At 37.2% G+C, this 27237-nt stretch overlaps 4 protein-coding genes across 7 annotated transcripts; 2 read left to right on the top strand and 2 right to left on the bottom strand.

The window, feature by feature from the left end:
• The first annotated feature begins 738 nt into the window (after positions 1-738).
• Positions 739-1988, top strand: LOC135934971 (EEF1A lysine methyltransferase 4-like). Of its 2 annotated transcripts, none has more exons than XM_065476993.1 (4): positions 739-828; positions 1172-1339; positions 1400-1671; positions 1722-1988. In XM_065476993.1, the coding sequence occupies exons 2-4, from the start codon at positions 1183-1185 to the stop codon at positions 1902-1904; spliced, it is 612 nt and encodes a 203-aa protein (XP_065333065.1). In that variant the 5' UTR covers positions 739-828; positions 1172-1182; the 3' UTR covers positions 1905-1988. The 2 variants fall into 2 exon arrangements, with proteins under 2 accessions (XP_065333065.1, XP_065333064.1); XM_065476992.1 differs by having other exon boundaries at positions 739-832.
• Positions 1980-6421, bottom strand: MSBP (membrane steroid binding protein). Its single transcript, XM_065476994.1, has 3 exons — positions 5903-6421; positions 5696-5845; positions 1980-3298 (listed from the first exon to the last, which is right to left on the bottom strand). The coding sequence occupies exons 1-3, from the start codon at positions 6228-6230 to the stop codon at positions 3195-3197; spliced, it is 582 nt and encodes a 193-aa protein (XP_065333066.1). The 5' UTR covers positions 6231-6421; the 3' UTR covers positions 1980-3194.
• A 7853-nt stretch (positions 6422-14274) lies between these two features.
• On the bottom strand, positions 14275-19644 carry LOC135936345 (dentin sialophosphoprotein-like). Of its 2 annotated transcripts, XM_065479121.1 has the most exons (13): positions 19041-19644; positions 17957-18206; positions 17719-17888; positions 17297-17652; positions 16899-17237; positions 16498-16839; positions 16333-16427; positions 16228-16278; positions 16072-16152; positions 15867-16018; positions 15608-15806; positions 15021-15191; positions 14275-14622 (listed from the first exon to the last, which is right to left on the bottom strand). In XM_065479121.1, exons 2-13 carry the CDS (start codon positions 18180-18182, stop codon positions 14600-14602), a joined length of 2205 nt encoding a protein of 734 aa, XP_065335193.1. In that variant the 5' UTR covers positions 18183-18206; positions 19041-19644; the 3' UTR covers positions 14275-14599. The 2 variants fall into 2 exon arrangements, with proteins under 2 accessions (XP_065335193.1, XP_065335194.1); XM_065479122.1 differs by lacking the exon at positions 16228-16278.
• A 344-nt stretch (positions 19645-19988) lies between these two features.
• Positions 19989-24177, top strand: LOC135936312 (uncharacterized). Of its 2 annotated transcripts, XM_065479070.1 has the most exons (7): positions 19989-20515; positions 20596-20751; positions 20950-21623; positions 21975-22256; positions 22502-22677; positions 22739-23006; positions 23341-24177. In XM_065479070.1, the coding sequence occupies exons 2-7, from the start codon at positions 20596-20598 to the stop codon at positions 24167-24169; spliced, it is 2385 nt and encodes a 794-aa protein (XP_065335142.1). In that variant the 5' UTR covers positions 19989-20515; the 3' UTR covers positions 24170-24177. The 2 variants fall into 2 exon arrangements, with proteins under 2 accessions (XP_065335142.1, XP_065335141.1); XM_065479069.1 differs by having other exon boundaries at positions 19989-20751.
• Positions 24178-27237: the final 3060 nt, after the last annotated feature.

The following is a 27237-nucleotide window of genomic DNA, read 5'->3' as shown; positions in this document are numbered from 1 at the left end:
TGACAGAAATTACCTGCTAAAGCAGCTTGCAACACCGAAAAAGCTGCATTTATTTTCAATGAAAAAAAAAACGTTTTTTTCTTCGAGTTAGTCACAGCAGAAGAAATGGGAAGTAATGAAGATATTTGAGTTATGTTTCAAAATAAAGTTTCCTTTTTTTATGAAAATGTTTCTTGAATCAAAAACCATATAAGCAACTTATTAAACCATGAATGTGTAAAACAACATTTAAAAATTGATTATAGTTAGAAAAAAAATCTTAAATCAAAATAATTATACAAAACTTTGCCAAAAATGCAAAACAAAATCCTCACAAAGAAACTCTGTTTTATTTAAAAATAATATTCTTTCGAATATAGGCTTCAAAATAGTTTAATTTTTAATAGTATGTATGTCGTGGTAAGGTTAATAGTATAGTATTATGCTATGCATAAATTTTAGCGGTGTAATTCGTTAAATCAGAAAAAAATCATTTTTTGCCGTTTTTATTCAACCCTAAAAACTAGTTTAAAGTCTTAACTGCATTTTTGAGACAGCATAATTCAGTTTTTAATACTCAAATGGGTTTTTATGTCTATAAGTTTGTAAAAGTCAGTCAGACAAACAGCACGTGCTGAGAGTTCAAGCTAAAGGGAAAATTGGCGGGTTTCAATGGCCTGCTCTCTTTGGCTGATCTGTCCTCCCTCCAGAGAGTCTGGAATGGACACGCCTCTCTTCATTTATTTTGTTTACACGACAGTCACGACACACTACAGTATCATCCTGGTCCATCCCTGGTCCATCCTGATTGTTTTTGTTGTTACTGTTGCCACTGATCCTAAAGTGTAGGTAGGTAAATGTGTTCATTTTTCCCATTTTTCAAAGAAAAGCTCTCCATATCATAGTTTTAAAATTAATTTTTTACTTGTATCATAATATACAATCATAATATAGTTTTTATCCAAAAGTGTACAGCAAGAAAACTTACTTTGAGAGAAGCAGCGAAAATGTGTAAAAATTGAGTAATCTTTAGACGTAGAGTGTTGCACGCATATTTTGCGTTTAATAAACCATTAATTAATATAGTTTTCAAAAATACATGTTGTGTTTGAAGAAGTTTGAATTATAATATATGTAATTCATATTAATGTTTAGAGAGTTTTGCATCTAAATCATAATTTTCATATTCAAGGATATGTCATAATGGACCTCCCTCCTTCAAATAAGAGCTACCAGGATGTTAACTACTGGAATGAACGGTACTCGGTTGAGGAAAACTATGACTGGTTTAAAACCTACAAGGATTTCGTTCATTTATTAGAGCGGCATGTCAAGAAGACTGATAGAATCCTAATGTTGGGTAACTTTTATAAAAATTAATTGAAAAAACCAACCATATTATTTGCACACTTAAATTTAGGTTGTGGCAACAGCTCTCTTAGCGAAAGTATGTACAATGATGGATACAAGCATATCGTCAATGTTGATTTTTCGGATATCGTTTTAAAGAAAATGAACCAAAGACTCCCTAGCATGGAATGGATAACAATGGACATCAAACATTTGGCGTTCTTGGCTCGTTCTTTTGATGTCGTCATTGAAAAGGGCACTTTGGATGCGCTGCTTGTGGATGAAGATGTGTGGCACATTTCTGATAAAGGTGCAGAAATGATGTCCCAGATAATGGAAAATGTACGAATTTCCCTTACCAATGAACTGTAAAATGAATAAATTTTTTTCAGGTCCATCATGTGCTTTCTCAGACTGGAAAATTTATATCTGTTACTTTTGCTCAGCCACACTTCAGGCTGCCTCTGATCAGGAAGACTTTTTGGGAAGTTAACTATGAAACATTTGGAGACGGGTTTCATTACTTCTTCTATGTTGCCAATATGAAGACAGAAAGCCCTGAAGGAGAAAGGTGACATAACAATTAAAGTATAGCGTCAGGCAGGAGACCTCAGATTTTATGCATTTATAATTTCACAATAAAATGCAAATTTGTGTTATTAATTCTTGTTTATTTTATAATTTTATCCCATTCAATCGTTTGGCAGAATCAAAAGTTTTTATAATCGCCTATATAAGCTTTCACATTAATACCTATTACAAATACAATGGTGTATGAACTTAATTCATAAAGCAATCCATAACCAAAGACGCAGACTATAGTGAGACAATAATTGAGGCAGAAACGAATTTTCAATTCAAAGCAGTGCGTTAAATTCATTAAAAAAGCCTGTAACATCTATCTGATGAATGTTGGTGCAAATTTTTAATTTGGCGCCCTAATTCAGTCTTAATAAAAATGTTCCCATTTGACTTGCTACCAATTCTTACAGTCGTCACTTGCTTCAACAGTCATTCCAATAGAAAAATACATATCTCCTCAACAGTAACTAAGAACATTGTCCTCTGCGTACAGGTTGGTGAGTTACTTAAAAAGGCTAACATAACAATCATTAAGTGGTGAATCAGTGTTGGAATCAGGAATTTGCACGAAAATAAATTAACAGTCCAAGAATCGGGTTGCTTGCTTCAGAAGACAAGACATATAAAAGTACTAAAACAAATATATATATGGGTAATTTAAAATTTGGTTTATACTCATCACAGATTTTCAAATGACAATGAACGAAAGGGTGAGATTGTGATGACAGATAGATATGCAGATATTTCAACAAATATTCATTCAAAGCAATCTCTCTAAATCATATTAACACAGCTACTCACTCATTAATTTTAAGGTAGTTTATTTCCACCTGCACTAGATATGACCAAAAGCAAGGCGCTTCGCCCACACATGCATGGAAAGGTTCAAAGTTGGCAATTCTCTAGTATTCACTTATAAGTGAGAAAAGGGAACACCAGCCTCGCACCCTCACGGACAACTAATTTTAAGTGCAAGCCTCAGCAGTAAGACAAGAAAGATGGTTGACTTCCATTGGCAACACTAAAAAGCAATGCAGGACAAAACTGAAGAGTGTGTGTGTGTGACAATGGAATCAACAAGTGCAAGAGTAAAGGAAAATCCGGCACAAATTTGCAGGGGCGATCCCTGATACGAATTGAGTGCTCACACGCATTTGCCAGCAGCAGCACACACAGCGATTAGGATTAGATTCAGAGAGGCGGTTCGTGTTTCGTGACAGTTCACTTGGGAAATACTTGGTTGTTAGGGGCGGAGATGATTTTCCTTCTTGGCTTACAGTTTTTCATTCATCTTTGGATTTTCCCTCTGGCTGCTCTTCCTCTTCGTCAGAATAGTTGTTGTGTTTTTCTCCTGGCTTCAACAAGCGGCCAACGTATTCATATTTTTCTGAAAATATCATTTAATCAGTATTAATCCAAGTACACAAGATACTTCTTATCAAATACAAAAAATTGATTTTGTACGGTTTAATTATTTAAGTTTGAACTACCATGGTTGGCTATTAACGCTATTAATAATGATTTATTTGTATCTACTCCAATTTGAATTTGAGGTTTAAGGTAAATTAGTTTAATTTTTTATTTGTGTTTTTTTCTCGTTTTTACTCTTTAATTGCCAAATCTAAACAAACCCTTAATAAAACAAGCAAAAACAATAAAATGATAATTAGTTTATAGTAGAGGTCTCAGCCAAACGCACTGCGCTGCGCTAGCAGGAAATTTTTGGGTCAAGTGGGCAGCTGCCGTAAATCTGGCTAAGCTGCGCCAGCCGCCCGTGAAAAAGGGTCAAAAATTAAAAAGTGCGGGAGAAAAAAATGTATTCGTTCAGCACTATCAAATTTCACGTTTAAAATATTTGTCAGCCGCGCCTGCCACCGGTGAAAATGGCCGGCTACCACCGCCAGGCAAAAAAAAAAAAAAAAAAAAAAAAAAATAGCCTAAGAATGGTCCTGCCAGCCGCCGCCTAAAATCTCGCGGCTGAGACCTCTGGCTAGTAGCTTTTGGTATTCAGCAAGATTCCAGGAAATTATCTTAGAAATGAACAATCTTTTTACTTTTATGGAAACAATAATTTAAAGGCAAGCACATCGACAGTAAAAAGCTTTAAATTATTTACAGTGCTGTCAGTGCTCAACCATGTATGCTGAAGATTTGACTCGTCAAACTTGAAGTTGGTATTCTATTTTTATCTTTTCACGTGGGGTGCGGTGGAATGTTGCCTGGACCGATTAAGAATGAAAAAATAGAGACCAATTCAGTTGGAAGTGAAATATTAAAATTCTTAAATTCTGTTACTGATCTTGTAGTACAATTTTTAAATTCCCCTTCCTGACTGACTGACCTTAAGCAAATGGAAAATTTTCCCCTCCAACAAGGGAATTGTACTTTTTAAAAAAATTTCATTCATCAAGGTATGCTAAGGAATTTCATACTGAAAATCACACAAATTTAGCAGCTACTGCTTGTAAATAGTGCGTCCTCGGTAAATTTTGGTTTATCATCAGAATCAACTTGTTGTTAACAAGAAATTTTGAGGCATCAATAAATTTTAGAAACTCAATAAAAGGAAATCGCCATTATTAAACAGAGAAGAAAACATTTAATTGCGCACCAGTTTTGAAAAGATCAAAATTGGTAATGGATTCTTTCCTCATTCAAACCTCCAGATGGCGAAAAATTGATTTCCTTTTTCTACAATCTACAATCATATTTATTGGAAACCGAAAGGAATGCGTTGTTGTTTCCTTCTTTGAGTGAGCATGTGAGCAATGTTGTTTGCGGCAAGAAAATCTAAACACTTCCAGTTAAAGTAACATGAAAGATGTGTGGAGAAATGGCAAAAGCAAACGGAAATTGTCACACTTTCTTCCTGTTGCCCACGGTCAGATTGCCATTGGCGGTTTGCAGATTGATAGGCGTCATTGCAACGTTAATAATTACTGTTATCAATATTGCTTTACTATCACTTTCTACAGGATCTAGTATCTGCCCAGATCAACTGAAAATTAATTTTTGTTTTGAAATGTCGTTACATAATAAGGCAGGTGTCACTGTCCAAAAAACAATACAGACAAAATAATGAGTGTTGTTTGTAATTTAAGACATTAGAGCAATTAAACTAATGAGATTTTAAAGTTTGGTTTCAATTTTGCTTAAGAGTCAAAATGAACTTCATTAATCTCTTTGGATTTTATGTCGATATTTCCGTCTATTACTGGGTAGCAAGAAAGAAAGGCCAGGCTTGCACAGTTGACTTGGCACTGCCTGCCATCAATGCGGTTTCACTTTTGAGCTGCATGCTTTCATTGTCTCAGCAATCAATGAACCGTACAACATAGAGATGTTTCCTTCTGAATTTTACTTGCCTTCTTGACAGCAAAAATTGTTTTCAAGTTGGCTCTGATCACTTCACCGACTTATCTTATCTTAACTACCAAAACCCTCAAATCTGCACGGTGACCTGCCCACATAATGTTTATAAGTTCCTACGATAATTTTACTGCGTCTTTAAGTTCGTGCGCATTATATCGCTAATTGTAAAAATTCGTAGTTCTCCGAGCGAATAAGTGTCAGGTCAGCGAAACACCAATAAATATTTACAGATGAATGCTAATTGAGTGAAAATTAACGAGCTGTTGAAATATTTATAAATCCGCTCTGAAGGTGACTTTCACTTCAATGAATTAAATCAGATTAAAATAAACAAAATTGACAGTGAAAGACCACGCGACTCCAAAACTGCCATGTCACGTGGAATAACATCAAGAAGGCGAATGCAAATTACCAGTAAACTGCATTTCCCATTCACGGACCGACTCCATTTCAGTCGAGTTAAGGTCACTGAGGTCGTCCCATTCATCCTTGCCAGGACCCACCTGGAAGGTGGCCAACCCTCTGCTGGCATCTCGGCCTCCGAAAGCGGCATACGGACCACCTGAAAATCAGTTGGTGCTCAGTTTGGAGCTCGTTTTCGGGCGAATATCGGTCAAACCAGGTCCGTAGAACCGGCGGCCTTTGGTGACATCGAAGACCTTGCCGTTCACAGCGATCAGGATGCGGCCGTCCGAGCCGTCGCCGGTGTACTCGCGCATCTCTTCGACCGTGAAGTCGCGCCTAAGCTTGGGCAGCTCCGGCTCGGGTTCGGGAGCGGCCGAGGACGTCGAGGACTGCCGGCTACCCCAGATTTTGTAGACCAGCACGAGGATCAGACCGACAAGTGCGATGTTGAGAGGGCTGTTGATGATTTGCAGTAACACTTCGACCAGAAGGCTGCCGCCGTCGGCCTCTGGGGCCGCCGTCTCGGGAACTTTCTCGGCCATTTGCACCTTTCCTTACGTGGAATGAGATGTGTGGCTGCTTCTGCTTTTCGCTACGCTCGTCTTTTCGGCTTTTTGTGTTGGATGTGAATGCGCTCAAGTGATGTGGGAATGAGGAGAGCGGGCGTCACGCTTAGCCACTAACCAGCAGACACTTTCTTGTCTCCACTGCCACAGCCAAGCGTCCTTCGAGTATGCGAAGTGTTCGCTAGATGGCGCGAGCGAGGTGTAATTTGACTCCCCGTGCTGTCGTGCGACTAAAATAAATTGCCTGCCAGCAACAGCAACCAGCAACCTCCTAGTGAGCAGGGAATGAATGAAAAAGTAAGATTAAAATACGAAACACCGAAACAGCTTTAAGTGGCGTGGCGGGTGCGAGTGCTTGTGTGCTCTATGTCACGCACACCATTCATGCGTGCAAGAATGCTAAAAACATAAACAATATTTTATTTTGTTAACCCACAACTAACAGCACCTGAATAATAATAACGATAATAACATGCAAAAATATTTAACAGGAAAAATAATATGTAATAGCACAGTATACGCGCATACATACATATTTATGCGTGTATTATATATATAGTTACTTAGGGAAAGAGTGATGAATAAACTTTTGGGGGTTAGGAGGTGAAAATGAAACCTTGCGGGATCTTCAACAAATAATCTTCTCTTTATGAAACAGTCACTTGGCGACTAATTCTAACAGAATACAAGGACCTTTAGACAGAATTCATAATCGACTTTAGTATTAACAATTTAAGAGAATTGACTTGAAGAACAATTTAAATTAGAAAAGAATTTACCCGATTGAGCCGGGTCCTTCACAATTAAACGCTCTCGGAACTCTTAAGATGCGACTTTTTGGCTCGTGTGTCCAGCGAAAACTAATTTAAATTCAAAATCTCTCTCTCCTGTTGCATTAACGAATTTCTAACAAACATTAATAACAATACCCTAGACTAAAAATGAAAAAGGAGTGGGAGCTAGGCTCCGCAACCACTACAAACTCTTGGTAGTTAGGACATATTATTTATGTTCTGCATATAAAGTTGAACTCAAAATGACACTTGACGTCACTATGATAAAATTTAATTCGCAATCAGAGCGAAAATCTCAACAACCGACTATTTAAATTTGAACTTAACTGATTAACAATATCAGAGAAACGAAATTGACAAAACACGAATTTGGCCATTTGATCCGGGTCCGTCGCTGTTATACGCTCTCCGGATTTAAAAGAAATTTAATGCGACCAAACTGCGGTCGAAAGTCCAGCTGCAGCGAAATGTGATTAAAATCAAAATTCTCTATTTCTGTTGCATTAAGGACGCATAGTTCGGAATTTACCAGAATTTCATATTTTTACCATACCAGAGGGGTAATTACCGGTATTTACCAGTTTTTTTGCTGCGGAGCACACTTTCACCTATACTATTTATTGAACTATGATAAAAATTTCAGTTTTCTGGTATTTACCGTTAAATACCATGCTGGTAAATAAATACCACTACTTGGTAAATACTTGCGAACCCTGATTAAGGAGAGTGCTACAAATAGAGATATATTTTTTTATATTATTCTTATATTTTGTTATACTTTTACTCTGAAAATGAAAGTTAATTAATATTTTGAGAATTCTCTCTTTAAAAGTATATTTTGTATAGTCCTCATTTTGATTCTCACAGTGAGAATATATATTGTGAGTGTGCAATTTAGCTCACAAGCATTCTAAATAAAGCTCTAGTGAAAAATTATTTTAACTTTATTTTACTTGAAATACCCGTATCTAAAAATGAGGTAAAATAAGTTATAGAAATTTCCCAGGCTGCCTTGCCGTTTATATGTTTGAGAAAATCAGCTCAAAAGTTCGCATGCTGATTAAGTGGCGAGAAAAGTGGCTGCGAAGGTAAGCATGCGTTTCAAATGGTGAGGATGAGGACTGTGTCCTTACTTGAAATCTCATTTTATTTCACAACAAAGAGTTTCCCTAAAATTTTTCATTGCGCTGTTGAATAGATATTGACGAGAGGAATCGAAATCTGCCAAGAAAATGTGATCAAACTCTGTAAATTTTAAAGAAAATTTTAAAAGTTTTAATTTTTATTAGCAAGGCCCTTTTTTGATTATTCCAAATTGTAGAACAAATTGTTTATCGATCAACTGCTTATTGCATCCAACAATTCAAATAATTTTCAATTGTCGCCCTCTATTGATCCACTTTGATGGCTCTGAATTCTCACAGTAATTAAGCTCCATTCAGATTTAGTCATACCATCATATCATCTTTTGCTAAACATAATGTGCTGATCTCTGTATAGTCTCTAGAATAAAAAGAAACAAAAAATATCACAAAACCCGATAGACTTGAAAGATTTGCTTGGATTGGATGTCCTACAAATTTATTTTTATGCTGAATATTTTTTCCACGGGGTTGAGCACAAATTTTTGCAAGCAAAGCATTTTATAAGTGACATATATAATGTATGGTAAGTTTTCTCGTCCATCATGCATATTGAAAAACATCTTGGACGAGTTTCATAACACCTTAAGAAGGGCATGATGGAGCGATATCTTTTAAAATATCCATTACCAAGTGTGCAGGTTACATAACTACTGTAGATTGAGCGCGCGGCACCGCTCCTGGAGTGTTTGACTATAAAACAAAACATATATATGCCATCCTGATGAGAAGTAAAGATCCTTTCCAAGCTTTGTGTCTCGTTCCACACACCCGTGGGCAATTGCTTCTCTCCGCGCAGCAGCATAAAATTATTCTCATCCCAGTGATCATTCCGGTGCACACAAAACTTTATCCATCCTCACCTCGCAGCTCACCACAAATGCACACACACGCGCGCGAAGGATATCGTTTTCCACGTCCGCAGCGGATTTCGAGCCGGGATTATTTGCAACACTCTCTCTTGGAAATTGCTTTTATTTTATATCGTGTTTAGACTACTTTTTCGGTTAGGGAAAATAATCAAAAGAGATTTCTCATTGCAGAATTGAAACTGCATAATAAATAGGGAGGGAAATGCAAGTTTTGGTGCAAAATAGAGGGAAGCACAAATATTGCGATATATGGCTTACTGTGAGACAATTCAGCGTTTTAAGGGCTTGGACGTGAATTGCTGAAAAAAATTAAGAGAGTTTCTACAAATTTCTACGTATGGAACGACGATCTAAAATCTTCCAGAATGTAGCAATGATCAGTAATGTTTTTTTATAACCTCGCCTGTGTGATATGAGACCGCTTTTTTTCACCGCTTAGCGGATAACGCGGGCGCCCAGCACAAATTTTATTTATTTATTTCTGCTTATATAAGGTGTCCGGATGGGGTTGAGTTTTAAGTACTGGTTTTATTCCAAATATTGTTTTTAATCATAGCATATCAGGGAAGGATGCGTCACACGCCCGTGGATTTAAAAAAACATTATTTAGCATTAAGTTGATGAAATCATCTGGCTAATTGTAAGCTGCGCCAGCCACGCCAGCCGCTGATGAAAAAGGGTCAAAAAATTAAAAAGCCCAGGAGAAAAAATGTCTGAAGCACCATCAAACTTGACGTTTAAAATATTGACAGCCGCGCCAGCCGCCGATGAAAATGACTAGCCGCAGCAAGGCAAAAATATGCGGCTAAGCCATAGTTCTGCCAGCCGCCGCCTTAAATCTCGCGGCTGATTGTGAGACCTCTAACTATTCATGAAAGAATTTTTATAACTCCTCTTTTTTATGAGCTGTAAAATTACTACTACTAATTGTTTTTATCCTTGCATAACATACAAAAATTTCACGCCTCACCTAAGTAGAGATGCGGATTAAACTTTCACTGCTTCCGGATAGGCACTTTAATGCAAATGTACGCGCCAAAATCACAGCGCCATTTGAATAATAAAGCTTAACTGCTTTTAAGAGAGAAAGAAAAGCCGGGCCGTTTTGTTTGTTTTCTAAATTAATAATTAACGCAGCCGCGTTGGATGAGGCCGGGGTATATATGGGATGTGGGGACCGAGAGTGCGAATGCCGTAGGTTGGGGACCGCAAAAATTAATGAATGACGTCGGGCGAGTGAGCAGCGAGCGCGCATGGAAACACAAACTGCTATTCCGTGTCACGACCCAAACTTTTCGCCCATGCATTATTCCCAGCCTTAAATCCGACTTAATTGAGCCACTTTTGGGAGGAACGCAGAAAAGCTAATTATCATTTGCACGGTGCGTGAATTTCTTCCTCCTCTGCGCCGGGCGGAGAAAAGTGCCGCCGTTCATTTCCGCGTCTAGAGAGAAATTGATTACGATGTGGAAGCTGCGGAGAGTATTATAAAGCGGCACATTCTTCTCGTGTGTGGTGTGTGCCAAGCGGACCGTTTTTAATAGGAATGCACTCTCGAAATTCATGTTCCGTAAAGATACTAAAATTTGGGCTGCTAACCTAACTGCGCCATTTTATGCTTTTTCAATTTTATGCAAGTAAAAAGTTTTACAGAAAATTTGTGAAAATCCTTTTTACCTTTATAATTGAAATACTATCTAAAAGTGAAGAAATAAACTAAAAATATCTTAGGTTACACCGTTTAAATTTTTAAGAAAATCGGCTCGAACATTTGCTTGCTAATCAAGCGGCGGGCATAAGTTGTCTCTATATTGTAAAGTTACCATTTATTTCTTAATTAAGGGGATTTTAGCTCATAATTTGCACACATTTGGATATATTTTGACGAAAAGGGTTCAAAATCAATAGAAATTTTTGAAATTAAACTGTTCCTCGGTCCTGATTTCATTATTGGACATTTTAGAGATAAACTCTGGCTAAATTTCACAAACAACAAACTCAATGAACTACCTCTATAGTTAACAAAATGCAAAATATTTTTAATTGTCTGCCTGTAAAGCACTCTACTTTAAGATAATGTATTCTCAGTACAATGAAATTTTAGTGTTCTCGTCACAGTGAGCTAAAATAATCATTTTAAGTCCAATTTCATTTGGTGTTCTCGTGCAGTATTAAAAGCTCAGGAGACCGTTATTTTAATTATTAAAACAATCCACAGCAGGCAAATTGAAAAGAACGCGTCAACAAAAGCCGTGCACGCTGCTGCTTTTGTCATAAACCCTGTATGTACACACACACATAAACAGAGAATAGCAGCGCAAAAGAGGCTGTGTTTTAGCAGAGCCCGCGCGTGCAGTGCAAAAAGGTTTTCAATTTTTCAACAAGCCGTTCGACGAGCGCAAATTTTGCCTCTCTCGCGTTTTGCTCAAACGCGGCGGCGTTCGTTAAATTGATTCGCGCACAGCCAAATAAGCTTTTACTTCGCTCTCCAGCTCTCCAATTGCTAGCTGCGCAGCAGTAAAAACAGCAGCGAGCAATCAAATGCCTCTATACGCTCGCATGCACCACCAGATTGGGTTCTCTGGACGTGGACGGCGATGGTGATGGCTCAAGTGACGCAATAAATTTATGATCACGTCGACGGATTCAACCGGCGGAAGTTTTTCATTAAATTCGTGTTCACCGCGAGTAGGCGTATCAGATTTAATGCATGCTCGCGCGGCCTCGCCCGAAAGTCGATTTTTGCCACTTTCGTTAATTAGCTACGTGCAGCTCCCCGTGAACTGTATCGCACGCAATAAGCGCCGCAATTAAACGAACATACAACAATTATTAATTCATTTCTCAACCATGCTCTTTGTAACATGAAACACGAGCTAAAGTTAAATTGCTTATTAATTATGTTTTCATGTATTCTAACGGTAGTTAGTAAATTTCAATGAAAATAGCTTCTTAATCACTCTCAACTTTATAAACAACATTAGAGCTTAACATAACTATTTCAATTCCCATACATCCCAGTTCTCCTTTTCAAACGTATATACACCATAATATACAATATTAGTGGTACAAATAACAGGCATTCAATTTAATCCCTCATTTATTTCGAAATTTGATCTTATTTCTCAATAGTACCATAAAACGATAGTTGTCATCGAGGAATTAAAAAATAGACAATATAGAATTATAAATAAAATGTTCCAACTTGATTTAAAATATTCGTCTACCCGTGTAGGTCATTACATTAAAATAAAAATTGGCGTGCGTAAACATTATTGTATATACAAAAAGCTTGTAGATTTCTTTTTCGTTTTTGTCGAACGGATATAGAGTAGAGAGTGCGCTGCTTTTTCGTGGTTATAATGAGTTTGGGTTTTTCATTAAAATTACACAAGAAGAAACTAGTGGCTGCTATGTGAATTGAAACGAATATATATCTTCTTAGGACTTTCAAGTTTAGCATCGAATTAATTAAAAATGCACCTCGCTTTTAAACCGGAGCAGTAAGCAGTCACCAAATCAGCAATGTGTCACCGACAGTGTTTTAAAGTGGATCGATATACAGCAAGATAATTAAAATTATTTGAATTGTTGGATGCAGCAATTTGTTCTACAATTTGCAATAATCAAAAAAGGACATTTCTACTATAAAAATATTTACAGCCAGTGTTCGCCATTTCGACCAGCCGGTTTTTGCCGGGGCGGTTAAAACCGGATGAAACCAAGCAATTTTTGCCAGGCTTTAATTGGCATTTTTTAAATCAGTCGAATTTTAAGGCATAAAATGATAAAATGAGCTGGATACTAGTTCTGCCATAAACCACAAAATTGTTTTTTGAATATTCTAAATATAAATTATGGTTTGTTTTATGTATGAGAAACCATACCGTTGCTCTAGCGGCTCTAGCCTAGCGACACAAGTTGATGGTTATTTTCTATTCGATCTGGTCTCCTGTCTCTGGTTTGAGGGAGGGAGGACGGGAGGAGAGAGAAATATTATACAAAGTGGATTGAAGGCGCGGACGCAGACAAAGCGGAACATGTTCGTAGCATACTCCTCGTTGCATTAGAACACGGTTTCATAGAGCAATGCAATGCACTTAAGAAAGGGAGGGAGAACAAAATATTACCAATTTCAGTCAGTAGTTTGTCTTTCGCTGTATTAGGTGAACACTGTTTAGTTTGCTTTTTGCATAATAGAATATCACCGGGGTTATATTTTACTGTGCAACATAAGAATGCCCAAAACCTCTCCCAGTGGCAGTAACTGTGGAAGAAAAAAAGATCTGGTATGGACCCATCCCAGCAGAAAATTCTGAGCGGCTTTTTGCCGCTCTTTCTTGCTCGCTCATTTACACACGTATTTGGGACATTCTTGCTCTTTCTTGCTCGCAACCTAAGTTCGGTTCCTGGCTCGTTTCTGCTATTTTTCGCTCAATGCTGCTTTCTGCTGCCCTTGCTGCTCGCTCAAAAACGCTTTTGTTGCTCGCTCATTTAGGCACGTATATGGAACATATTGGCTCTTTCTTGCTCGCTAGGATTTTTCTGGCTCATTTGTGCTTTTTATCGCTCAAAGGTGCTTTTATCTGCTCAAGCTACTCGCTCAAAAACGCCTCTGTTGCTCGCTCATATATAGACACTTTTTTAAACATTGTTGCTCGCAACCTCAGTTCGTTTCTAGGATTATTCTGGCTCATTCATGCTCACAATTGCAGCTCTGTACTCCCTCCCGTTTGATTCAAATTAGTTTTTTTTAATCCCATTTACTGCTGAAACGCGCTAGCACTGACTTGACAGTCAATTCATTTTTATTGCACATTAACGCTTGCATTATTGCAACAATATGAGGAGGCAATAAAAAGCAAAAAGCGTTTACATGCAAGAAATATGCACGCCTTAGCCAGCAAATCACGAGAACTGAGGTGGAGAGCAGGAATGTTCCAAATAAATGAGCGATCGAAAATAAAAATGAGCCAGAATGGCTCAAGTATGCATATTTCTTGTTCGTTAATAACTGCAACCAAAAAAGAGCATGTTTTTTATGCAATAATGGAAGTGGTAATGAGCAAGAAGCAAGAAATATGCTATCTAGCCAAGCCAAGCGCGTTATAACTGAACAGGGGATTTAAATTCACTAATACGTTTTTAAGCCTTGTATTAAATTCATAAAAGCTGTGTGTTAATTACATGATCTAAAAAAGCTCATTTTTTTTCTCAATAAAAGGAAATGTTTTGCTGCTTTAAAGTTTTTGCCTGTCTTAGGTGTCTTTGCTCTTACAGAAAATTCCAAAATTAATGAACTCATGAAATGCAAACGAGAAAATAATTAAAGAATAAATTAATTAAAATTATTAAATAAGATTGAGCGATAATATTGCTTAAACATATGAAACAGCTTTGCTTGAAAACCATAAATGGCAATATTTTGAATAAAATTTGCATTTTTAGGAACCTAAATTGCTGTATTTTATTGATACCGATTTTCAAAATACAAAAATAAACTTTTTGGAGTAACTTCTCACCTCATAAGCTGCGGATCATTCTGTGTCTGTGTGGCTAGCTAAAAACAAATCAATTGAGATGTACATTAATTTAAAAAAAGTGCAACTCGCGTTTTCCTGATAAATTTGCCATAGCCTAATCCCAAAAATTAAAAAAAAACAGGTTCATCTTTGCCATCCAAATAAACCGTCACAGAAACCAGAAACAAAATCAATGATATGCATCTATCTCGACGATTCAATGATGATTGGCCGGAAAGTATGATATTTTCGGCATAAAAACAATTTGTTAAAAGGGCTCTGATTTGTTTACGATATTGTATCAAATTAGAAAGGCAATTTTTAAAAAATTAATTAATGCGTATTTTAATGTGGTACTATTATTTCTACTTTCATTGAGCAATTCTAGTAATATATAGATTTAAAAGAAAGGATCACAATTTAAATAATTACTCACCATCATCACAGTCAGCAGTGGGAACAACTTCTGTCAACTGTCGATAGCCATGGCTGGTCCACACACTTGTGTTGGGATTAGCACGCTGACAAACATTCGAAACGATTCTTCTGGTTGCTGCCATAGTCAGTGGGGTGAGATTGTTCATCTCGCAGTACGCTCTCTGGCTTACTAAAATTAGAAAAGTTTTGCAAGATTACCTTTATGCTCATATGATTTAATATAATCAATCACCTCACAGAATAAATTCTTTCATGCAGCAAAACAGAAAAATAATAAACACGTAAAATAATAATTATCTTTATTGACTTTTCGGTTTTTTTTAAACTCAAAGCATTTTAAAATTTAAAACTCCTACACGTGATTTAGGATAATAAATGGCAAATGGTGAAATTTTCAAAGAAAAACTACGTGTTTTGCGCTCTCTCAAACTGTACAACATTAATTTAGCCATCTCAAAATTTCTCAGACCTGAAATTAGCTGCATATTTTTGCCTAAAAAATCTAACATATAATAACCACAGTGAAAGCAAGCTCTAAAGAATTAAGTATTCAGATAACCAAAAGGAGAAGAGAGAGGCACTTACGGAAAATGCACTCAACGAGCTTGCAGTCAAGTGCAAGGAAGTCTCCTCGCTCAGCATTCAGACGGGACCTGCTCAAAATGTCATCTCCAAACACGGCCTTTGTCATTTGAGTGACAAATCTCGCAGGACGCTGACTCGTGTACATATCAACCGAAGCGTATCTTCCTCTCAGGAGCACGTAGCCATTGCCGATGTAGTTCTGTATCATGAAATTTGGGATCAAAATATGATATGAAAACTGAAATTAAAATTGACTTACGTAATTGTTGCACACAATCTGTAGCAAATCAGGTTCATCGGAAGCAGCTTGCGTTCCTCTCATAGCAGCACTGGACTTAAGGAGCAGGTCAATTTTGCTATCCAGCACGTGAATTAACTGTAGCATTTCCACTGAGCAGCAACAAGATCGGTCTAAATTTGAGATTTATTATATACATAAAAATAAATAAAAAACAAAACTTCACCTTCACTGGCCAGACTTGGTTTTTTACCCACAAACTGAGACGACCTTGATGGTAAAGGGTCAACCTCGTGACTGCTCTCACCTACAATAAAAATCAATTAAACAGTTGGGTGAATAGCCCTTATTTTGCCCGCTAACAGATATATATTTATCGCACCTTGAACGACAGCGTCATCCCAATCAGAAAAAAGGCCATCAGATGACCACTCTAAGAATTAAATTTAAGTGCATAATATAAAAAATGATCATTTATAATTTTTACCTCTTTGAATCTGACGCCGTCTTTCTTCGGATGAATGTGTCTCAACTTCACGATGATCTGTGCTGTCAGCATCTTCGTCATGCTCCTTCTCAAGCCTGTGACATGTGTAAAATAGAATTACCAATTGAAAAAGCTAAATTTTAATAAATAATTTTATATCATTACATCTTAGACGATCCAGCAGTCGACCTGTAATTTCCACGACCTCCGTCCAGCCTCATGGAATCACCGGATTTGGCCAGAGGTCTGCTCCTCTCTTGGGAACTGTGAATATTGACTTTCTGGGTGGTGGTGTCCTTATTAGCAGCTCCAGTCTTAGTCACCGTGTTCGTCTTTGGCGCCCTTTTCTCTTGAGTACTGCATTTCTTGCTCGCTTTCTTGCTTTCTTTGCCCACATTTTCTTGGGTTGCTCCTGGACCATCAAAAGAGGTGTCGCTATCTTCTCCATCACCGGTTCCTGCTGCTAAACTCTCAGTAAACTGAACCTTCTCCTTTCCTTTCTCAGGCCTTTCATTTGTAGAAACAAAATTACCAATTGCAAAAATCAAATAATTTGATATCATTACATCTTAGACGATCCAGCAGTCGACCTGTAATTTCCACGACCTCCGTCCAGCCTCATGGAACCAGCGGATTTGGCCAGAGGCCTGCTCCTCTCTTGGGAACTGTGAATATTGACTTTCTGGGTGGTGGTGTTCTTAGCAGCTCCAGTCTTAGTCACAGTGTTCGTCTTTGGCGCCCTTTTCTCTTGAGTACTGTATTTCTTGCTTGCTTTCTTGCTTTCTTTGCCCACATTTTCTTGGGTTGCTCCTGGACCATCAAAAGAGGTGTCGCTATCTTCTCCATCACCGGTTCCTGCTGCTAAACTCTCAGTAAACTGAACCTTCTCCTTTCCTTTCTCAGGCCTTTCATTTGTAGAAACAAAATTACCAATTGCAAAAATCAAATAATTTGATATCATTACATCTTAGACGATCCAGCAGTCGGCCTGTTATTTCCACGACCTCCGTCCAGCCTCATGGAACCAGCGGATTTGGCCAGAGGCCTGCTCCTCTCTTGGGAACTGTGAATATTGACTTTCTGGGTGGTGGTGTCCTTATTAGCAGCTCCAGTCTTAGTCACAGTGTTCGTCTTTGGCGCCCTTTTCTCTTGAGTACTGCATTTCTTGCTCGCTTTCTTGCGTTCTTTGCCCAGATTTTCTTGAGTGGCTCCTGGACCATCAAGAGAGGTGTTGTTTTCGTCTTCATCGCTTGGCAAATTCACCTCTTTAGCTCTTGATATTGCATTTAACAGATCAATTTGCATGTTACTGGTTCCATGCTAGAAATTAATATAATGAAACATGCAACACAATTGATAAAAATATATAGATATATTTATATATACCGCTTTTTTCCCCATTTTCTTTGACGGAGATCTCGGTCTATCTTCCTCATCGGCAGTTTCTAAATTTTTGGCAGGCAACCTTCGGATCCTTTTGGGTCTCTCTCCAGGGAAAACACAGTCAGCGTCAAGTTTCCTCAATTTTTCCATCTCTTGCATTTCACAAAAAGTGCCTAATTTAACAAATAATTATTAATAAAAACAAAACTTACTTAAGAGATGGTTAAAAACTAAAAATTACCTGGGCCATGTAAAATCAGAGCTGGTTTTGTTTCAAGCCTGCCACTTTTATCTTTTCCAGAAATCACGTTGTACTTCTTGGTTCCTTTTTTTGGGGGATCATCCATATTGTTTACTTCGTCAACCAAACAAACTTGCGTTTTTTTCGACTGGAACCATTCAATAACGACGTAATTACGTCCTTCTTGATTAGCCTTCTCTGGTGAAGGTCGAGATTGGCTCGTCATGATTAAAAGTTTAACTGGAGCAACCTATGAATTAGAAATAAATAAAACATATTCATTTACAAATGAAATTGACGAAATAATTAACAAAATTTAAGTATTCATTATTGCTGTTTCTGATTCTTTTTTGCACTGCTGAGCAAAAACATGCACACAGAATAAAATCAACAAAAATAACAATCCAATTGAGACTTTTGGTCAGAATTCAGTGCTTTAATTAAGTATGCATATTCATTCATGCATGTAAATGTATGTGCAATATTCATGCAATATTATGTACACATGCACGTGCATTCATTATGTACACATGCATGTACATGCATTATGTACATATTTACATGCATGTAAATGCATTATGTACATACATGCAAGTAAATAATGCATTATGTACATGCATGTATGTAAATGCATTATGTAAATACATGCACGTAAATGCATTACGTACATACATGCATGTAAATGCATTAATGTACATACATGCACGTAAATGCATTACGTACATACATGCATGTAAATGCATTATGTACATACATGCATGTAAATGCATTATGTACATGCATGTAAATAAATGCAATATGTACATGCATGTATGTGCAATATGCATTTTTTGTGCATATCTATGTCATTATATAATTATCCATTTACACATGCACAAAGTACATGCATTTACGAAACATGCACAAAGTACATTCATGCATGCATGTTCATGCATTATCATGTGTGCATGTACATACATTTACACAGTTTATCTTCAATTATTTACATGTGTGACTTCGCAAATATAACTGCGCGCACTTAAAATTCGGGACATGCATTGACACAAACAAAAAATACATAATCAACACTTATTTAGGAACTAACCTTGCTTATTGTGTTTCCAACAAGAGTCGGTAATTTATTATTAAGAAGATGTAGTCCGTTTTCTTCTACATTCACTGTCACGACTATCTCGTTGTTTTGATCTCAAGAGTGATTTCGGCGAATATTTTAGCCGGAACAGAGTGCGAGACAACAATAATGAAATTACCGATCGTGAGGTAAGGAAGCAATGCAGTAGTGTGCGGTCTGCGGTGGCGTCTGGAGACCAAATCGACACTCAACGCTGATTGGCTTCTGTGTGTGCAACGCTTTGCCCGCTAAATTAATTTACCTAGAAAGCGCGCGCTGGTTGTTCGTGCATTCTGCCTGGGCTTCCATATGAACGAATCTGCGTATGGATTATTGTTTTGGTTTTGAGTTTGCCTGTGCATATAGCATATATACTGATCTACATTTTGGTTTCCTTCTGATAATAAAAGGACCAAAATGGATCAACAACTCGAAAGCAGTGGTTCAGCAGGACCACGAAAAAGGAAGAGTTACCGTGTGTTGCACAGTAATAATAAATTGCCGAGGCAGACAATTTATAACTGGAGGAAGAAAGCAGCCCAAGCTATGGATCAAGCTTATGCAGAAGAGACCACTAATAACATGTCATCACCGGTAAGTGAAAAAATAATTTTTCATAATTTTCAATGAAAATACAAATAATATTATAATGAGAAAATATTCTAATATTTATATAGGCCTCTGACTGGTATGCAGGAGGAATTTAAAAATTTAATTTGTAAATAAATATTAGTGATGATTAGTGTGCAATGATTGATGAGTCTGTTGAAATTTTTGGGGTTGTGGTTTTGCAGTAATTATACTTAAAAAAATTATTTTCATTTCACTACTTTAAAATTTTCAATTAACTTTTTGCAAAATTTAAAAATCTATAAAATTTAGAAAAAAATTAATATGGAACTACCGTGAAGGTAACACAATTTTATTTGGCACATTTTAGAATATTATTTGGAATTCCATTTTGTAAAACTACTATGATTGTATTGTTATAAATGTTTGTTTTTCCTTTTGCATTTTTTTACATTATTGTTTTCAATAATCAGAAAGTGTGCATTTTGAGAAGATCATCACCTGAGAAACAAACAAATAAATTGAATCGAAAATGGTTACAATACATGACTTTTTTGTTCATATTTTTGAAATATATTTTAAATCAATGTTTATAAATGATAACAAAAAATGAAAATACCACAGTAAATTTAATATTAATGTGTTTGATAAAAATACAAACAAGAAAATCAATTTTGAGACGTTAATAATAATAATATATAATTTATTTAAAAAAATTTAAGGGAGATGAATATGACCGTGAGGCAAGTGAAAATGATGAAGATTCTCAGACTCGTATAACGCATGATGAAAGAGGAGTTGATAGATGCAGTGACAACGATGACCAACCATCACCAGAAAGCGATGATGGCCATTATGAAGAAGAGCCTGAATGTGAAGTAATACAGTTGCATTTAATGTTTAAAATTAAGAAGAAAGTATTTATTGTGATGTTTTTCATTATTATTATTTTGCCAAGATGGAACGACGAGCTTCTCCCTCCTCCGAGATTGACGCCGATGCTGATGATTTTACAACGACGTCTGTTTCCTCTCTCAATGATTCTGAAGTTGATGAGAGCGACGTCGACGAGGATAATAGCGACGAAGAAATTAATAATGGGCAGCAAGAGGAGGTACTTTAATAGCTAAATGCTCACCTTTCATCATATTATTTTTGCTTTTATGGTACATTTTAAACTGGGAATTTAAACTTTGCTGGGAAAATGCGTCAATTAATATTAATGAATTTTCTTTAATTATAATCTTTAGTTTCTCATAAATTATATATTTCCCAAAAATTAAAATTTATGCCATGATTATTATTATTTCAGGAGTCAAATGAGGACTCACTACCAGAGGAATTTGACAAAAACGAGAGTTTCGCTGCTCCTTTTCTGAAGTTGCCACAGGTCCCCCTTTACCCTCCTGATGGTCCAAGTGTGGCAGATATGACGCTTGTCATTTTATCAATACTCATTAAACACAACTCTACTGACTCTTTGAAAACCGAGATTTTCCGCGGACTCAATCTTCTCCTTGGAACTAATGACTTTCCGGACAACCAGTATAAGTTGAAAAAACTTTACAAAGCAACCAGTGACACAATGGAATGTCATGTTTTTTGCAAGAAGTGCATGAAATATGTGGGATTGAAAGAAGAAAAGTTACTCTGTCCATCATGCAATGAGTTGATCAAAAAATCAGAAAAGGAAGAAAATTTCTTCTTTACCGCCAAGCTGAAGAATATTTTGTCATCAACACTTGAGAAGAATAGCGAGAGCTATGATGGAAACTTTGCTGAAATGCCATTAGTGAGGGCAGATGGAGAAGAGAAAGTCTTTTCTGATCTCCCAGATGGAAGCATCCACGCTTCGCTTCGTGGAAAATTCGGACCGTCCATTCATAGTTACAACATTTTCGGGGATGCTGCACCTGCTTTCGAAGCCTCGAAGAAATCCATTTTTGCTCTGATGTTGGCTCCAAACTTTATTAAAAAATCGGAGAGGTAAATGTGTATATATATATATATGGTTGAATGAATATGGCTAAATAAATATGACTAAGTATTTCATTAAATTTTATATATATACATATGCAGGCTAATAATAATAGGGCACAACTTTCTGAAAATATAATAATTTAACGACAAAAATACAAATACTCGCAGATCTAGAAGCTGATGGTCGATTTTCTGCGCAGCAGCTTTATTTAATAAATCTGAATAACTGCTTGATAAATATATTACATGCTTTCGTTTATAAAGTTCTAAATTTAGTAGCTACAGAAAAATATTATTTGATCCCTCTCTAATTAATAATTAATATATGCAACTCTTTTATTTATTCCCTATCTCTAGGTCTCGAAACGTGAAGCTAGCAGCAATCTGGGTGGGCCGAAAAGAGCCTGATATGAATGTTCTTCTACAGCCTTTTGTTAAAGAGGCTAGGTATATTGCTGAAAAAGGAATTCAGTGGACGGACCACAACGGAGAAGCGAGAAACTGTAAAATTTTCCCACTCACAGCAGTCGCAGACTCGGTCGCGAGACCCAAGATGATCGGGTCATGCGTACACAATGCTCAATTTGGATGCACTTGGTGTTATCACCCCAACGACGCCATTGGGCAGTCGTACAACAGGTACGTAGAAAATGAGAGAACATTAAATATTTTAATATTTAACCACTACTTTGTGCATCTCTAGTAAATTCATAAAGCAATTAATATATTTCTATTTTTAAAGCTGCGCGCTTTTCAGTTTTTGACTTTTTGTGGCCCCTCTAGCTATTTTATATATATATATATAGCGTTGAAATTTATACACCAGTTAATTATTGCTTTTTGCTTCTATTGATTATCATTCATAAATACACGATATTTGCCAGGTATACTTTTCGAGAACCATGTGCGCCACTACGCACTAACGTATCCTGGAAAGAGGATTTGGACACTGCCTTAAGCACAGGTGAGCCCTGCAAGGGTGTTCAAAATGAAAGCGTTCTGCTGGATCTACCAGGGTTTCTCATCCCTGAAAATATTGGAGTTGAGCAGATGCACGCGGGTAAATTACTTATTTAATTATAGAAGATTACACTTTTTTAAATTGATATTCTCTTTTTTAGCTGATGTAGGCCACTCAAAAACAGTCCTGAAATTGTGGACAAGCAATTTTCGCCAAGACTACTACATTTACACTCCTGCAAAGCGAATGCTCCTCGACAAAAATATGTCTGAGGTGCGACTGCCGACTCTGAAAAATGCAAGATTGCTCACAAAATTTACAGACTTTAAATCATGGAAAGCTAGCCAGGCAAAGTTGTGGACTCTTCACTTGAGTGTGCCATTGCTCATTGAGGTACAGAAGCCAAAAGATGTAGCGGTTTGGGCAAGGTAAATGTTTTTTCTAAAACTTATTTATAATTGCAAATAATTAAATAATACTGTATTTATGCGGCAATCTGCCCAAATACTTAATAATCTTCTAATTATATCTACTTAAATTTTTAATTATGCAAGTAAATTTTTTAAATTTTACAAATTAAAATTAATCGAAAATTGTTTTTATCTTCAAAACTCTTATTTAAGTAGAAAAATGAAATCTCTTCCCTGAAGTTAAAACGTATATCTTTTGTCATTTGATTTTCTCTTAAATATAAATATTTCCAGCCTGTTCTATACTTTCACTTTACACCCATCTGTATTATTATATTTACTTGCTTTACAGATTTGTCGCTGCATATTGGCTCCTTAATCAGTCCACGATTACGGAGACTGATCTGATTACTGCTCAAACCTACCTAGAGGAGCATTCTCAAGGATATGTGACACTCTACGGAACTCTGGTCATGACGTCAAACCTTCATCAGTCTCTTCACTGGCCATTGGCTGTTGCTCGAATGGGTCCGTTACAAAACTTTTCGGCATACCAGTATGAAGGAAAGTTCCCAGACATCAAAAAAGACATCAGCAGCACGAAAGCTACCGCACAACAGGTAATGGAGCGTGCAATCATGAGAGAATCGCTCCCTCACATTGCACAGACAGTGCTCAGGAGGCAACAAACAAAAGAGTACGTTTCCCAACTCTTAGAAGGCAAATCTACCAAAGTCGGACCACCTGAGACAAGAGGCCCACCAACGTCTGAAGATGCTGAAGGGAAGCACTTCAAGAAAGCACTGTGGTCAGGATTTGTCCTTCGAACTTTTGAGAGTCAGAAGGGTACACGCAAATGTGACTCTTGCGTGCAACTGAAAGACAATACATTTGGTATCGTCACAGATGTCATGAAAATTGTTGAAAACAACAAAGTCAGATTAAAAATTTTATCTTTGAACTGCACGCCACACATCATCAAAAAGTGCACAATTAGGTCGGGCGATCGTGAACTGAATATGGAAGACCTGAAGCTCCCTCATCTTTATTCAGCAAGTGTGGCGCACCAGCGATTGAGGGTGGTAGATGCCGAAATGGTCAAGGGTGTTTGTATTTTGATGGAAATGACAAATGGAAAGTTGTATGTTAGTGTTCCACCAAATAATGAAGAGGCCCAGTAAAAAGCATAATATACAGTTTTATTTATCTATCATTCATAACCCATCCTCGTTTTGGTCTCATGCATGCATGTTAATCTGAAGCATTCAATTTGATTCGTAAATATAAAACCAAAATAAATCATTGGCGACTGTCTATATTTTGGCAAATATTTTCGCAAGCCAGTTTAATGAGCGAGAGCGAGCCGAGCGTGAAATGAGCCGAATTTAGCAAGACACTTTCAGCTCGAGCAGTGTCAGCTGAAAAAAGCAAGTGTTACTCATGAGCAAAAGTGAGCAAGAGCGAGCAGAGCATGAATGAGCAGAAAATTAGCGAGTTCAATTAAGCTCGAGCAGGTTGAGCTGAAAAAAGCAAGGGTTGCTCATGAGCAAAAGTGAGCAAGAGCGAGCAGAGCGGAAATGAGCCAGAAAAAACGAGCAATTTACGCTCTTTTTTAATACAAGCCGCTCGAGCAAGAAAAAACAAGAATTGCTCGCGAGCAATTTCTGCTCTTTTTTGATGCGAGCCGCTCGAGCAAGAAAAACCAAGAATTGCTCGCGAGCGATTTTAGCGATGAGCGAGCTGAGCATGAAAAATGCCTAAAAAAGCAACTCGAGCAAGAATGAGCAGCCTTGCTCGCTCATTAATGCTCAAGATTTTCTGCTGGGCATGTACGAGAAGAAAAGGTTAAGTCAGCCGATTGGGAAGACAGTGACAAATATTGTATGCAACCACTGTGGAGATAAAATGAGTGGACGTCCCCAGCGTATTAAAAAACATTTAGCGGATTACTGCAGGGTCTTTAAAAAGGACAATAGAAAAAGACGGGAGCTTATTACAACTACTGATGAAGAGGAAGTCGAAGTCGTGGAAGCTGAGGAAGGAATGAAAGAAGTTCAAAACTTGGTGGAGAAGGAGCACCAAACAGAAAGTTTAAGTGGTTCGGGATCTTCAAAGCAACAGAATTCGTTAGCTTCTTTCGTTTGCAAAACAACGCCTTCCATGGCTCGGGTAGGTGATTCTGTTTGTAGCAATTGTACGTAAAAGACGTGAAAGAGAAAATATAATATAAGTAACAGACGTTTTAAAATTAAATGAAAATGAATTGATACATACATGCATGCATACATTGCACGTACAAATAGTTACAAAATAAAATTGAATCTGACGTCATCCATGCAGAACTTATATTGTTCACGTTGTTATTTATTACATATTATTACATTGCTTAATTTTAACTTTCCAATTAGATCATGGACGAGAGGGTTGCCGAATATGTTTTCGGCAACGCCATCCCGTTCAATACTGCAGCGAGTGAAACATACAAGAAGATGTTCGAGGTTATTAGACCTGGATACACACCACCTTCTAGTAAAAAACTCAGTGGACCACTGCTGGACAGGTGTGCTGAGAAAGCTGACGCAGCGCTGGAAGACCTCATGAAGAATACAAATCTTCCGTATTCTATTAGCCAAGATGGCTGGACTTCAACGGCTCATCAGCCAATCATTGGCTCATCTATTCAGGTCAAGGGTAGATGCTTTCTACTCGCACTGGACAACGCAGGTTCCGAGATTAAAACAGCTGAATACTGCACAAACGTTGCAGAAAATATTATTTCTACCTGCAACGAAAAATATGGTCGTATGGTAAACATTATAAACATTGATATTATGAATTGCAAATCTTTATCAATCAAAAGAACCAAATGAAATTTTAAATTATCAATGAGTCTACATTAAAGATTAAGCGTGATTAAAAATTTTCATTTGCCACTTTTCCAGCCCTTTGCTTTCTGCTCGGACTCTGAAAACAAAATGAAGGCAGTGCGTAGAAAACTGAAAGAAAAATATGATGGCCTTGTGGTATTTGGATGTGGCGCCCATCTTCTTGCGAAGCTTGGTGAAAAAATCTGTCAGCCAGTCATTGTGAAGCAAGTAGTGAAAATCCAGAAATTTTTTAAGTCAAGGCATGCGATTGGGGTAAATATAAAGATTCAAGTTTCACGATATTATAAATTTATTAATTTTATAATATTTGCAGCAAAGACTGAAAGAAATGGGAGGTACCATGCCAATTCTGCCTGTGGAAACTAGGTGGTGCTCCCTGGATGACTCGCTGAAATCATTCATCTCAAACCATAGCAAGTACTTGGTCATCATGTCTGAACGGCCCAATGATGTCGAACGCGACATCCAAAAACTCCTCAGGAATGTGGGACTGTTGGCCGAAGCTATTGCGCTCCGTACGCAGACGAACGCTGTCGCAAGGGCCGTTGATAGGGTACATATTTGGTGTAATTTGTATGAATATTTCCAGAATTTGTATTTAGTCTTTACAGGGTGCTTTCATTTCAATAGATGTTTCTATATAAAAAATTTTCATTTATAAATTTTTCAGGTTCAGTCCAACAAAGCCAATCTCTCTGACGCAGCTGATGCCTTTCTGAGTCTCCTTGATTGTTCTGAATTAGAACCATATGAGAAAGAAATTGAAGAAAAGATGGAGGGTCTTTCCCCAGCTCATTGGCTTGCATTCATTCTTGACCCGCGAAACAGAGGTGAGCTGGCAGATCGCATTTATTTTCTTTAAATGTAAAACTTCATAACAATTACTCTAATTAAATTGATGTGATTTATTCTTCTAAAATATTTTATAAAAATCTATATGATTGATGACAGTTAAGTGATTGTTTTAAGGATCATTTAAATATATTGAGAAATATAATCGTGAAAAATAAATAAAATAAAATTTAAATTTAATTTCGATAATAACATATTTTTCCTGACGTTTCAGAAAAAGCTGAGAATTTGGATGTTAAATACAGGGATGCAGCTGATTCATTTTTGAGCCAAAGTGAGCAAGAGAGCTCTGAACCTGCCCCTCAAGAAGAAGAAGAAGCTGGTGGCACTACCTGGTCTCAATATCTTGCACTGTGGGAGCTACAAGATGCAGATGTCTTTCACCCTGCTACCCTACAGCTTAAGATCACCGAGACTTTGACTCCATCAAAATGGTGGCTCGTCATGCAGGCAAAAGTCTGCGCACGTACAAGAGAGGGACAGCACCTCAAATCCTTCTGCCGCTTTGC

This window comes from Cloeon dipterum, chromosome 2, assembly GCF_949628265.1.
Source record: "Cloeon dipterum chromosome 2, ieCloDipt1.1, whole genome shotgun sequence".
Lineage (NCBI taxonomy): Eukaryota > Metazoa > Arthropoda > Insecta > Ephemeroptera > Baetidae > Cloeon > Cloeon dipterum.
Note: the sequence above shows the minus strand (reverse complement) of the source record. Positions and strands in the feature narration are given on the sequence as shown.